Source organism: Neoarius graeffei, chromosome 3 (assembly GCF_027579695.1).
Source record: "Neoarius graeffei isolate fNeoGra1 chromosome 3, fNeoGra1.pri, whole genome shotgun sequence".
In the NCBI taxonomy this organism is placed as follows: Eukaryota; Metazoa; Chordata; class Actinopteri; order Siluriformes; family Ariidae; genus Neoarius; species Neoarius graeffei.
In genome coordinates this window covers 85,002,910-85,017,768 of record NC_083571.1, presented here as the reverse complement: position 1 = coordinate 85,017,768, position 14,859 = coordinate 85,002,910, and the positions used below count along the sequence as shown (strand labels likewise).

The window sequence follows — 14,859 nt, the reverse complement described above, 5'->3', positions numbered from 1 at the left end:
CACTGTCGAACTCCTTTCTGATATTGCTCCACTATTTGTCGGCGCAGAATTAGGGGGATTGGTGATCCTCTTCCCATCTTTACTTCTGAGAGCCGCTGCCACTCCAAGATGCTCTTTTTATACCCAGTCATGTTAATGACCTATTGCCAATTGACCTAATGAGTTGTAATTTGGTCCTCCAGCTGTTCCTTTTTTGTACCTTTAACTTTTCCAGCCTCTTATTGCCCCTGTCCCAACTTTTTTGAGATGTGTTGCTGTCATGAAATTTCAAATGAGCCAATATTTGGCATGAAATTTCAAAATGTCTCACTTTCGACATTTGATATGTTGTCTATGTTCTATTGTGAATACAATATCAGTTTTTGAGATTTGTAAATTATTGCATTCCGTTTTTTATTTACAATTTGCACTTTGTCCCAACTTTTTTGGAATCGGGGTTGTATATAAATGTTTTATTCCAAGAGAAAGCTTGCAGTGAAGTTGTCTGTGCTTTTAGAGCTAGTGATAACGTTGCAAATGTAGCTATGCAGTCTGGTTAGTGAAATGACTTTCTATGGATTTACCTGCCAAGTTGCCGTAGCCTTGTCCATGGCTAACCTCAACACATAGCTAGTTAACTTGGACACTGTTAGTTAGCATGTAAAAACTGTGTTACGCTAACATGAATAACATTAACTTATCTGAAGTCCTTTCAGAAATACTGTACGTTTCAGCATAATCTTGCCAAATAAACAGAATGTATAAATCTTTCTTTTCTTGTAGCGTTAGCTACCCAATATGATTTCGAGTTTGAAAAGAGTTTGCTAGCATGTCAGATGGAGCTTCACTGACTAGCTAGCTTAACGTTAAACCACCATAATGGCACAGCATGCGTTCATTTTGTGAATTCACATTTCTGTCTTTGGTAACGGCATTAGGTTTTGTAAGCGTTGTGGCAATAATACAACAATGCGTTGGCAGAAAATGTTCTTTTAATACTTGAGTATTTTTAAAAGCAAGTACTTCAGTACTTTAACTTAAATAAAAATTTGACTGGACAACTTTCACTTGTATCGGAGTAACATTTGACCAGTGGGATCTGTACTTTGACTTAAGGAATGAAGTTGGGTACTTTGTCCACCTCTGGTCGTGGATATACAGTATAAGGTGTACATGTGTTGAAGATACAATAGAACAAGCTATATTAAAGACGACATATTATGAAAAACTCACTTTTTCAGTGCTTGTGCACAAATATTTAGGTATCTGGAGTGCTACCAACCCACAAACTATGAAATAAGACATCCAGTCAGGTTTTTTTTGGGCTGTCCATTTCAGAAAACACGTGCTTCAACAAGCCGTTCAGATTTGGCTCCATTTTCTATGTCACAAGAGGAGCTCATTAGAATTGTGCCTCCCCCTCGTCTGAGTATCTCCACTCATGGATTGAGAACTGCCTTTGCAAATGAATATTCATGAGGAAAGTGCTACCTGACAGGCTCGTGGAAGGGGGGGGGGGGGGGGGGGGCATGAGCAGTGGCTCATTATCCTTTAAGGGGACAGGCACTCAAATTAGGGTGAGAAGGGAGCTGTGGTGTTTTATCCAAAGCATGTCATAGACATTTCATTAAGACCTCAGAGAACTGTGTCAACTTGTGGAAAAGGGGTATAATAGGTCACCTTTAAAAATCCTGGAGTAAAGCAATATAACCCGCTTCAGACCAATGGGTTGCATTTTCAATGCTATCCACTTGAGCAGTAGACAGTGTACAGTGTGTATACCCGACAGGTGAGTGCTGTACAGCAGTATAGGTTATGGATACGGTTATCTTACTGTTGTTTTCTCAGGATAGACTCCAGCGCGCAACAGTGAGGCCTTCCAGTTGTCCACCTCCTCCTGTGTGTCGCAGGCGAGCTCCAGGTGCCTGTAGTCCTTATATACGTTCCTATGACAGTAACACATACAGTACAGACATGCACACTGGTCAGGACAGCATACACACTTCCGAACAAACATCGACCAACTTAGAAGGTCACCCAGTACAACTGGCATCTTTCAGAGCTCCATCTGACACCCACAATAGTCTTTTATTCACATTCACATTTTTATATCCTTTCTTAATACTGTGACATTTTTTGGAATGCTTTTGTGCTGTACCCATCTCCCATCTATGCTTTTCCTCCATACTCGCTGTCTCCTCCCCAGTCTCCGTCTCTTGCAGGCATAGCTCCGAGAGCCAGTAATCTGGAGTCCAGCTCCTTCCATCTGTTCCACATTCCTCCTAATGACTGTGTTGTTTCTTCCTCTTTTTGTGCCCCCCCACCCCACCCCATCCCCAACCCACCCTCACCATCAACACAATTCCCCCACCCCCCACCCTGTTTGCACAGCTTGTTGTTCGGCTTTGTTGCGCCTGTGGGGCGAGAGGCTGTCAGGCTGCTCCACAACATGGGTCCGTTTCTGGCTGCACCTCATACCAGCATCATAAAGTACACATAGCCTGGACATGAGCTAACAGCAGGCATGGACACACACACACACACACACACACACACACACACACACACAATCTTACAATGCATCAAATGTATGAATATGTATTGTCCAGGTGCATGTGTCCTAAAAAGAATCCCTAAAGTATTTCTAAAAAATGTTAATCCTTTTCTTTCTTTTTTCAAATTTTCCTTGTTTTTCTTCCAAATTTGGTCACTTGCCAAATTCCCACCCATCTTTTAGCTCTCCCCATCATACAACAGATTCCAAGCAGGGTGGCTGAAAACAAACACGTGCTTCCTCTGAGTCACAAGAAGCCAGAATGCTGTATCACAGGGCAGTGTAACACACTTGGCGGACAATGCTATCTACCCTCTTCCACATACATGAGCTCACAGACACCTATGATTGGCTAGTGTCGCTGTGATTGACAGGGGAGATACTATGCCATTCCTGTCTCCCATTTTGTTTTCTTGGCCCCATGCCACAGATGCCTGTAGCATCATCAGGTTTCAAATGAACAGACTCTTGAGGAAAAGGAAAACTCGCCAATTGCGAGCCTGAATGTGTTCACCCTTTTAATTCTTTTGAATGCTCATATTAAACGTAAAAAACTGAGACAGGATATAAAATATGAGCATGTTTTAATGTATGCTTTGTACATCACTGTGACGGCGACACTCCATTCAGCCTGTTCACCGCTCCTCACCTCACCGTGCTGCAGGTGCTGAAAGGACAGCTCCTGTTCAGCACAAGTGTTTGGGAAAGCAGAGCAGCACGTGGCCGCAGGGTGGAAGAAAATTAACCAGCCTCAGCTGAAGCAGCTTAAGTTGATGTTAGGACTAGGACTGTTTTGGCCTCTAGAGGCCGCTGTTATTTCCTTTTCATGTCGTGTTTATTTTGGCCTCTAGAGGCCGCCACTGTTCCTGTGTTTTGTGTTTGTGTTAATTGCCTAATTATCTTCACCTGTGTCCTTAATTAGTTTGTCTATTTATACCCCTGAGTTCAGTCCTCTTGTCACGGAGTCTTTGTGCTGTTATGTTTATCTCCAGTTTCCTTTGTACTGTGTTTTTGATCTTCTTAGCTTTTGAATTTTTGCACTTTGCTTTTCTTTTGGATTTACTCTTTGGTTTTTTTGTCTTTTGTTTTGCCCTGTATATAGTGTATATAGTTTAAATAAACCATTTGATTCTTTTTCTACTTCCGCCTCACGCCTCTGCATTTGAGTCATCCCCCTGGTGGCCTAGTGGGGGTTTGCTGGATTATCACACCAACGAACCAGGTTCGAATCCCAGCAAAACCCTAACAGAAAGACTCCGTCATGACCGACTCAGCAGAGGCTGCTTCAACTGTCTACCCGGCCAACCTTCAGGGAATTATGGCAGCTTTGACACGCTTCGGAGCGACCATGGACGCTCATGGACGTACGCTCACCAGCCAACGTGAGGCCCTCGCTCGCCACGAGGAACTGCTTCAGCAAATTGGGAAAACCCTGGCACAGCTGACATCTCTGCCTGCATTTCCTGCTCCTGATCCAGCTCCCACTCCTGCTCCAGTGCCTCCTGCAATGCTGCCTTCTTCACCTCGCGAACCCAGCCTTCCTGCACCACAGAGGTATGACGGCAAGCACAGTGAGTGCCGAGAGTTCCTTACCCAGTGTCAACTCACCTTTGAGCTTCAGCCTACCACCTACACTACGGATCGCCGCAAGATTGCCTTTGTGATCACCTTATTAGCTGGTAAGGCGCGAGCCTGGGCTACTGCTATCTGGCAAAGACAGGGACCTGAGTGCTTTGATTTCCAGCTGTTTTCTGAAGAGATGCTTCGGGTCTTCGATCAGGCAGACATCAGTACCGACGCAGCCCGAAAGCTCATGTCCATCCGGCAAGGAGGAAGCGTCGCAGATTACGCCATCTCGTTCCGAACACTCGCAGCAGTAAGTGGATGGAACGAGACTGCCCTGGTGTCAGCCTTCCACCATGGTCTGTCTGACCCCATCAAGGACGGTCTGGCCTCTATTGGATGCCCAAGTGACCTCGAAACCCTCATCTCACATGCTATTCGTCTGGACAACAGGATGAGAGAACGCCACCAAGCCTTGAGCCCCCCCAGCCTCCCTACCTCTACCTGGAGACCGTCTACCTCCTTCAGTGACTGTCCAGAACCCATGCAAGTGGGTCGTACTCGCCTCTCCGCATCTGAGAGGGAGCGCAGAAGGAGAGACAAGTGCTGCATCTACTGTGGCAATCCTGGTCACTTCCGAGCATCATGTCCCGAACTCTTGGGAAAAGGACCGCCCCGTCCAGCCGAGGGAGGGTTGTGACGGGGCCTACCCTCTCTCCCGGACTCCCTGGCCAAGGAATCTACATCCCGGTCTCCATCTCCTGGGGTGAGTCTGTCCACTCTTGTCAAGCTTTGATAGACTCAGGGGCGGCTGGGAACTTTATGGATATTCACTTCGCCCAAAGCATCAATATTCCGACTGCACCTCTTGAAGTCCCACTGTCTGTGTCTGCCCTCGATGGCCAAGCGTTAGGTGATGGAAGAGTCACCCAAGTTACTTCTCCAGTTTTCCTCCAGTCTCAAGGTCACAAGGAAGAAATATCCCTGCACCTGATTCCTTCACCTGAGTTCCCAGTTATTCTAGGCCTTCCTTGGCTTACTCGCCACAACCCTCGCATAGACTGGGTAACAAGCCAGGTTGTGGAATGGGGCCCTGCATGCCATGCCTCTTGTCTGCTCTCTAGCTCTCCTGTGTCTCCTGCCGAGCCCCCTGATCTCACCGAGTTATCTCAAGTTCCCACAGAGTACTGGGATCTCAAGGAGGTATTCAGCAAGAGCAGGGCCGCCGTTCTTCCTCCGCACCGGGCCTACGACTGTGCCATCGACTTGCTCCCTGGGACTACCCCTCCTCGTGGCAGACTGTTTTCACTCTCTCAGCCAGAACGCAAGGCCATGGAGGAATACCTCAAAGATGCCCTGGTCTCTGGGTTTATTCGACCCTCCACTTCACCTGCTGGAGCCGGCTTCTTCTTTGTCGGCAAGAAGGATGGGGGGCTCCGACCATGTATTGATTACAGGGGCCTGAATAAGATCACTGTGCGCAACCGATATCCCCTTCCGCTGATGTCCACAGCTTTCGACCTGCTCCAAGGCGCCACCGTCTTCACCAAGTTGGACCTACGGAACGCATACCACCTCATCCGTATCCGACAGGGAGACGAGTGGAAGACTGCCTTTAACACCCCGTCTGGGCACTACGAATACCAGGTGATGCCCTTCGGACTCACCAACGCACCAGCTGTTTTTCAGGCCCTAATCAATGACGTCTTAAGGGACATGATTAACCTATACGTTTTTGTCTACCTCGACGACATCCTTATCTTCTCCAAGACCGTGCAGGAGCACCGCCACCATGTCCGCCAGGTTCTCCAGAGGCTGCTACAGAACAATCTGTTCGCCAAGGCCCAGAAATGCGAATTTCATGTTCCCGAGGTCTCCTTTCTGGGATTTATTGTACGGACAGGCCAACTCCAAATGGACCCTGCCAAGACCCTGGCCGTCCAGGATTGGCCTACTCCCAAGTCCGTTAAGGAGGTTCAGCGGTTCTTAGGATTCGCTAACTTCTACCGCAAGTTCATCAGGAACTTCAGTTCTGTGGCAGCACCCATGTCAGACCTCACCAAAGGGACAGGTGGATCTTATGGCTGGTCTCCTCAGGCAGAAAAGGCGTTCAAAGACCTCAAGGACCGCTTCTGCACGGCACCCATTCTGGTTCTCCCGGACACCTCCCAACCATTCATCGTGGAGGTGGACGCCTCGGACAGTGGTGTCGGCGCGGTGCTCTCTCAACGTTCGGAAGGAAAGCTGCACCCCTGCGCTTACTTCTCCCACCGCCTGAGTCCTGCTGAGTCCCGGTACGATGTGGGGGATCGAGAACTGCTAGCGGTCAAACTGGCCCTTGAGGAGTGGAGGCACTGGCTGGAGGGAGCACAACATCCATTCCTGGTTTGGACTGACCACAAGAACCTGGAGTACCTCCAGCAAGCCAAGAGACTGAACCCTCGACAGGCTAGGTGGGCCCTGTTTTTCAGTCGGTTTGACTTCACCCTCTCATACCGCCCCGGCTCCAAGAACACCAAACCTGACGCACTGTCCAGACTGTTCTCTGCCACTAACAGGGAGAATGAAGTCGGGCCTATTATCCCTGTGTCCCGGATTGTGGCCCCTGTCCGCTGGGGTATTGAGGAGGCTGTCCGACGAGCCCAACGCCAGGACCCCGGTCCTGGGACGGGGCCACCAGGCCTCTTGTACGTCCCACATCAAGCCCGGGCCAAGGTTCTCCAGTGGGGTCACTCTTCCCCTCTCACCGCCCACCCGGGAGCTCGGAGGACCCTGGACTTCCTGAAAAGACGCTTCTGGTGGCCTAACATGGAGAAGGAAGTAAGGTCATTTGTCCTGTCCTGTGAGGTTTGCACCAGAACCAAGAACCCACGACAGCGTCCCCAGGGTCTCCTGCATCCTCTGACCATTCCCCGGCGTCCCTGGTCCCACGTGGCAGTCGACTTTATCACGGGTCTCCCTGAGTCACAAGGTAACACGGTCATTTTGGTCTTAGTTGACAGATTCTCCAAGGCCTGCCGCTTCATACCACTGTGCAAACTCCCCTCTGCTCTTGAAACTGCGAAACTTTTGTTTAATCATGTCTTCCGAGTCTTTGGTCTTCCACAGGACATCGTCTCAGACCGAGGGCCCCAGTTCTCCTCCCGAGTGTGGCACGGGTTCTGCAAGGTCATCGGAGCCACTGCCAGCCTCTCCTCTGGGTTTCACCCACAGTCCAATGGTCAGACAGAGAGGCTCAACCAGGACCTGGAAACCACCCTGCGAGGCCTGGCTATGGATAACCCGACATCGTGGAGCACCTGGCTGCCATGGGCGGAGTACGCCCACAACACCCTGCAGTCATCGGCCACCAAGCTGTCGCCATTCCAGTGCCAATTCGGGTTCCAGCCACCTCTGTTCCCGGACCAGGAGGAGGACGCGGGGGTGCCCTCGGTCAACCAATATGTGAGACGGTGTCGCAAGACCTGGAGCATGGTCAGGAAGACCCTCATACAGACCTCCAGAACCAACCAGACTCAGGCCAACCGCCATAGGAGACCTGCACACGCTTTCCGCCCTGGGCAGCGTGTTTGGCTGTCCACTAAGGACCTTCCACTGCAGGTGGAGAACCGCAAGCTTGCTCCTCGCTACATTGGCCCCTTCAAGGTGGTGCGCAGGGTGAACCCTGTCTCCTACCGGCTCCAGTTGCCCCGGACTCTGAGGATCAACCCCACTTTCCATGTTTCCCTGTTACGGCCCGTACTGACGTCTACGTATGCCCCTGCCCCTAGGAACCCCCCACCCCCCCGCATCTTCCAGGGGCAGACTGTGTTCACTGTGAATCGCCTGCTTGACTCCCGCCGGGTCCGCGGCGGGTTGCAATATCTGGTGGACTGGGAGGGCTATGGTCCTGAGGAGCGCTGCTGGGTTCCTGCTCGGGATGTCCTTGATAAAGAACTATGTCGGGACTTCCATTCGGCCCATCCGGATCGCCCTGGGAACGTCAGGAGACGCTCCTAGAGGGGGGGGTCCTGTTAGGACTAGGACTGTTTTGGCCTCTAGAGGCCGCTGTTATTTCCTTTTCATGTCGTGTTTATTTTGGCCTCTAGAGGCCGCCACTGTTCCTGTGTTTTGTGTTTGTGTTAATTGCCTAATTATCTTCACCTGTGTCCTTAATTAGTTTGTCTATTTATACCCCTGAGTTCAGTCCTCTTGTCACGGAGTCTTTGTGCTGTTATGTTTATCTCCAGTTTCCTTTGTACTGTGTTTTTGATCTTCTTAGCTTTTGAATTTTTGCACTTTGCTTTTCTTTTGGATTTACTCTTTGGTTTTTTTTGTCTTTTGTTTTGCCCTGTATATAGTGTATATAGTTTAAATAAACCATTTGATTCTTTTTCTACTTCCGCCTCACGCCTCTGCATTTGAGTCATCCCCCTGGTGGCCTAGTGGGGGTTTGCTGGATTATCACACCAACGAACCAGGTTCGAATCCCAGCAAAACCCTAACAGTTGAAGGAGCTTAAGCACCTCTTTTTACCCTCCTTGAGAAATTAGGGGATTATAAGACAGCGCCACCAGCAACAGAGGTGAGTCTAGTTTAGGTACAGCTACTGTCTACTGAGGCCACACTGCCGACAATGAAGATGAGGAAATTGACATTCTAGCCATGCCAAGAGCAACCCAGGTTCTCCTTCCTGCTCCAGTCAGAGACTGAAAACCTTCAGGGCTCTGGCCAATGCTCCCCTCGGCTTGCCTGCAACCTGTGGCCCAACCAGCCCTCCACAAAACCCTGCACCTCCGAGACGGTCAGTTCACTCCCGCTCTGCACTCTGGTGGAACAGAACACTTCCATTTCAAGATCCACAACCCTACACCTATCCCCTTTCCCCCTAAATTGTATTAATAAAAGAGCACTTTCCTTGCACTTCCCTCTTGGGTCCATCTCTGTGTTTTGCCTCCCTTAGCATTCTGCTTCAGTGGTGGAGAATTCAGGCATAAACGCAGCACCCCTGTCTTCCCTCCTCATGGAACTCCTGCTCCAGCACCTCCTCAAAGCCAACCTCCAGCATCAGCATGAGACCCATGAACCAGCATGAGGACTACAGGCAACCACTCACGAGCTGCTGCAAATGAGAAACTTCACAAGGCCTACTCCTCCTCGTCTCCCTGACTCTTGGCAGGAGGCCCTGTGGCTGTAAAGCCATGGCTGATAAGCTGTGTCCTGTACTCCTCCCCTAACTCCAGACTTCCTAGCATCCAGGTCCAGCTAGAGGTTCAGACCTTCTTAGACTCACAGAGTACAATCGGCCTAGCCCAATCGTCTATACTGCCCAGTATGGCTGAGATGGGCTGTATAGTCAAGGTCACCTGTGTGCATGGGGACGCACAAGAGGTGGCCATTGCCAAGGTCCAAGTAGGGGGCAACAACGGTGAGTGGGACCTTCTGGTGGGAATTATGGCTGACTTGCCTGTGTCTTTCCTAATAGGCTGAGATTGACCAAGGTTCCCAACAGAACTGCCATCCAGCCAAAGAGGGGAACACCCCAGGCCACCCTGGAGGGGCTGACGCCCCCCAGCTCCACCCTGAACTCTCTGCAGGGCCAGGTATCAATGAGACAGTGCAGAAGTAGCAGCCAAAGAAGCAGAAGCCAAAGTTGCAGCCAAAAGTGCAGAAGTAGCAGCCATCGCTGCGAACACACTCTCTCTTATGTATCAGCAGGCTGCCCAGAAGGGGAATTTCAACCGGGAACAGATGGAGGACAATCAACTGAAGTACTAATGGGGGCAAGTGAGTCTGGTCGAGGGTGAGAACCAACAGCCAGGGCAAGCCTTTCCCGCCACCTGCTTCTTGATCCAATGGGGCCTCCTATACAATTGCACTGAGCGATGCAGCCAGCCTTCTGTCCTACTGGTGGTCCCTCATACAACGGTGAACGTAGCCATGCACCTCAATCACACTCACCCCCTAGGAGGTCACCTAGCTGCCGCAACACCCTCAAACATCTCATCTCATTATCTCTAGCCGCTTTATCCTTCTACAGGGTCGCAGGCAAGCTGGAGCCTATCCCAGCTGACTACGGGCGAAAGGCGGGGTACACCCTGGACAAGTCGCCAGGTCATCACAGGGCTGACACATAGACACAGACAACCATTCACACTCACACCTATGGTCAATTTAGAGTCACCAGTTAACCTAACCTGCATGTCTTTGGACTGTGGGGGAAACCGGAGCACCCGGAGGAAACCCACGCGGACACAGGGAGAACATGCAAACTCCACACAGAAAGGCCCTCGCCGGCCCCGGGGCTCGAACCCAGGACCTTCTTGCTGTGAGGCGACAGCGCTAACCACTACACCACCGTGCCGCCCACCCTCAAACATTTCTGTGACAAATTTCACTAGCCTGGGATGGAAGCAGAAGTCAGGAATTTCTGCCACCTTCACAAATGAGTGTCTGTCACGATTGGAAGTGTCAACACAGACTTGACATTCAGTGCACTGAGTGAACCAGAAGGCTACCTTTTTCATTTCTGTGCCACACGCTCTATAAAGTAGTGACACTTACCTTTTATCACAGTTCATGTGGGACTTGGATAAGCTGCAGTAGTAAATACTTAATTGAAAATCCCTACCTAACATACTGATTTATGGCAAAATATAGCCTGATATTGAAAACCAACTCTCATTTGCGGTCGTTTATTAGCCTGTTCCAAAAGAAAGTTTACCTTGCTAGACAACGAGAGAAGTTTTTCACACAAATGAGTCTTGTGTAGTAATCGTTGTCTCCCCAAGTAACCTGTCTTTTGAAGCTGCAAATCCTTAATTTTCATGATTATTAGAGGGATATAGTAAATGCAAGGTTTCTAGCTTTAAATTGAGACTTTTTTGATTAAGTGAATATTTTATGAACAATTTAAAGGATCTTGCACATTTTAGCTAATGGTACAGTGGAGGGGTGATTTCTCAGAGACAACAAGGGAAGCCGAGCTTCCCCTAAAATTCTCTCCCCAAACTGCGGCATCTACGACATTGAATTCTCATTAAAACAATAACTTGCATAACATAATATATGCCCAAGATTGTATTTACGTTCATAACTATCCTGTAACTTATTTGAGTGATGTCTGATGAACTTGCAGTTCGCTACGAGAATCACCTTTGCTGCCAGGCTGTAACCAGCGTTGCCAGATACTGCTGATGTTTTCCAGCCAAAATATGTTCAAAACCCGCCAAAATGCACTTAAAACCGCCCAATCTGGCAACACTGGCTGTAACCTTTCTTATTTCAATGGGCTCTATGGCTGGCAGCCGGGTATCCGTTGTAGTCTATGAGAGGGCTCTGAACAGCCAATTTCGGCTAGTTGTTATTGGTTAAAATCGACAAAATCGTTACTTCCAGGGAAGCCGGGCTTCTCTGGGACTAAACGAGACAGTGGGAGGGACAAGAAGCCGGGCTGATGAAGGATTATTGGAGGTAGTGTTTGAAAGACATGAGGAGGGCGGGCTCTATACTTCGGCGTCGGCGAGGAACACGGAAGTATGATCAGTCAGTCCCCAGCGGATGTCGAGAAAGTGTAGTCGTGTGCCAAAGTGCTGTCTGACTTTCTTTTCATATAAACGTTTCTTCTCATTGATGTCTCTGTACATTACTCTGTAAATAAATGTAAATATTACTCGTTGTGCTCCGTTAACTTTCATCCATTCTATCAGTTTGATCATTCGCGAATTCACTCGTTTATTTCATTTGTAGTTCAATCTGGTTGTAGGCTAGCTTGAGCCTTATTGGGATCTGCAGTGCTAGCTGCTAACAGAAATTGGTGAAGTCTCTGGAAAGCACAACCAGCTAGTATGACAGGGTCACAGACCATTTTCTGGAAAAGGAGCGGAAGGCAGAATTTGTGTATAAATAGTGTGCATCATATAATGTTCATGAATCTGAAGTGTGTATATTGTTCAGTAATGTTAAGAGAATGGTGGGCTCTGTGTTATAGGTTATACCTGGGTATAATATTCAAGGTTCTGTGTGTTGCATAGCCTACCTGGTTATGAATTTCCAGACTGTGTTGCAGAAGATGTTCAAGGATGTGTTGCACAGCTGGGTGTTGTGTGAAAGACTCTGTGTTGCATATCAGGGTATGATGTTCAAGGCTCTTCGCTGAATAGCCAGTGATTTTTGGATGTTTGATATTTTTGATTAAGGATATGAGGCACTAGCCTGGCAAGCCAGACTATAACATGAAATGTACAAGCAAAAATACTTTCTGCCACTAGGTAGGGTTGTCTAGTTCACTATGCTAATGGGGCACACCTTTCTATGCTTTGATATCCGGCCTACAGGTTTTACGATGAATGCGTAAAATGGGCTTCCCCTGTTTTAAAAACCAGCAGCCGCCACTGGTACAGTGGTACTTGAAGGTTTGTGAACCCTTTAGAATTGTCTATATTTCTGCATAAATATGACCTAAAACATCATCAGAGTTTCACACAAGTCCTAAAAGTAGATAAAGAGAACCCAGTTAAACAAATGAGACAAAAATATTATACTTGGTCATTTATTTATTGAGGAAAATGATCCAATATTCCATGTCTGTGAGTGGCAAAAGTATGTGAACCTTTGCTTTCAGTATCTGGTGTGACCCCCTTGTGCAGCAATAACTGCAACTAAACGTTTCCGGTAACTGTTGATCAGTCCTGCACACCGGCTTGGAGGAATTTTAGCCCATTCCTCCGTACAGAATAGCTTCAACTCTGTTATGTTGCCGGGTTTCCTCACATGAACTGCTTGCTTCAGGTGCTTCTACAACATTTGGATTGGATTAAGGTCAGGACTTTGACTTGGCCATTCCAAAACATTAACTTTATTCTTTTTTAACCATTCTTTGGTAGAATGACTTGTGTGCTTAGGGTTGTTGTCATGCTGCATGACCCACCTTCTCTTGCGATTCAGTTCATGGACAGATGTCCTGACATTTTCCTTTAGAATCCGTTGGTATAATTCAGAATTAATTGTTCCATCAGTGATGGCAAGCCGTCCTGGCCCAGATGCAGCAAAACAGGCCCAAACCATGATACTACCACCACCATGTTTCACAGATGGGATAAGGTTCTTATGCTGGAATGCAGTATTTTCCTTTCTCCAAACATAACAATGCTCATTTAAACCAAAAAGTTCTATTTTGGTCTCATCTATTCACAAAACATTTTCCCAGTAGCCTTCTGGCTTGTCCACATGATCTTTAGCAAACTGCAGACGAGCAGCGATGTTCTTTTTGGAGAGCAGTGGCTTTCTCCTTACAACCCTGCCATGCACACTATTGTTTTTCAGTGTTCTCCTAATGGTGGACTCATGAACATTAACATTAGCCAATGTGAGAGAGGCCTTCAGTTGCTTAGAAGTTACCCTGGGGTCTTTTATGACCTTGCCAACTATTACACGCCTTGCTCTTGGAGTGATCTTTGTTGGTTGACCACTCCTGGGGAGGGTAACAATGGTCATGAATTTCCTCCATTTGTACATAATCTGTCTGACTGTGGATTAGTGGAGTCCAACCTCTCTAGAGATGGTTTTGTAACCTTTTCCAGCCTAATGAGCATCAACAACACTTTTTCTGAGGTCCTCAGAAATCTCCTTTGTTCGTGCCATGATACACTTCCAGAAACATGTGTTGTGAAGCTCAGACTTTGATAGATCCCTGTTCTTTAAATAAAACAGGGTGCCCACTCACACCTGATTGTCATCCCATTGATTGAAAGCACCTGACTCTAATTTCACCTTCAAATTAACTGCTAATCCTAGAGGTTCACATACTTTTGCCACTCACAGATATGTAATATTGGATCATTTTCCTCAATAAATAAATGACCAAGTATAATATTTTTGTCTCATTTGTTTAACTGGGTTCTCTTGATCTACTTTTAGGACTTGTGTGAAAATCTGATGATGTTTTAGGCCATATTTATGCAGAAATATCGAAAATTCTAAAGGGTCCACAAACTTTCAAGCACCACTGTATCTTGAAAATTTTAGTTTTGTTATACCTTATAGTTATGTTCTTTCTGATTGAACCAACTAAGATTGAACAAATCTGTTCGCTGTGTAAATGAATAACATTCATAGGACCAGTGACTTGTATTGTAAAGGACATATTCTTTGAACTGTGACTGTTATAAGCTGATGGATAGCATTTGTATCAGTAGAGCCATGCTCAATAGAAATTACGATGAGCTATACTGCAGGGCCTTATGCTCTTTACTATTGCTGGGTTTCAGTCACATGACTTATCTTAGCGGTTTTACTGGAAGTGAAATAGCTGGTGGTATAAACAGCTGCCGTAGTGCAAACAACGAGCAATAACTTATCAGAGTATGCTCGTAATCTAGAAGCCACTGCTCGCTTTGGATATACTCAGAAGATTGTTATGTACAATGGAATCGACCCCTACAGTCTGGGAAAGAAGGATTTGTCACACGATCTTGAAAACTACCCTTCAGTCGAGTTTCCCGACATTTCGAACTATCTGGTGTAGCAGAAATCCTGCTACACCGCAAAACAGATGAAAGCATGGAAGAGTATGGAGGCTTACAACTTTTTTGTACATGGCTGGATGAAGGACCTCGGTATCAAGTCGCTGCCGAATGAATCCTGTATTGTTTTTGCCCGTGTAAGTATATATTTTTAAGCTTTTTGTTCGCGTCTTTACAACGAAGCACTGCAAGTTGAAGTGTAAACAAATAACAGTTTGCCTGATTCTCACTTGTGTTGGCTCTTATCTCTCAGGCAAATCA

At 47.5% G+C, this 14,859-nt stretch overlaps 1 protein-coding gene across 6 annotated transcripts in view; it reads right to left on the bottom strand.

Annotated features, from left to right (window-relative positions):
- Positions 1-14,859, bottom strand: part of dnm3a (dynamin 3a) — an 82,621-nt gene that overhangs the window by 29,552 nt on the left and 38,210 nt on the right. For 5 of the 6 annotated variants that reach the window (XM_060917559.1, XM_060917564.1, XM_060917563.1 and 2 more), the window contains one exon: positions 1,814-1,925. In XM_060917559.1, the coding sequence (XP_060773542.1) occupies positions 1,814-1,925 (112 nt within the window). Of the gene's footprint in view, positions 1-1,813; positions 1,926-14,859 lie in introns of those variants that run through there. The other variant, XM_060917565.1, reaches the window with a different exon arrangement.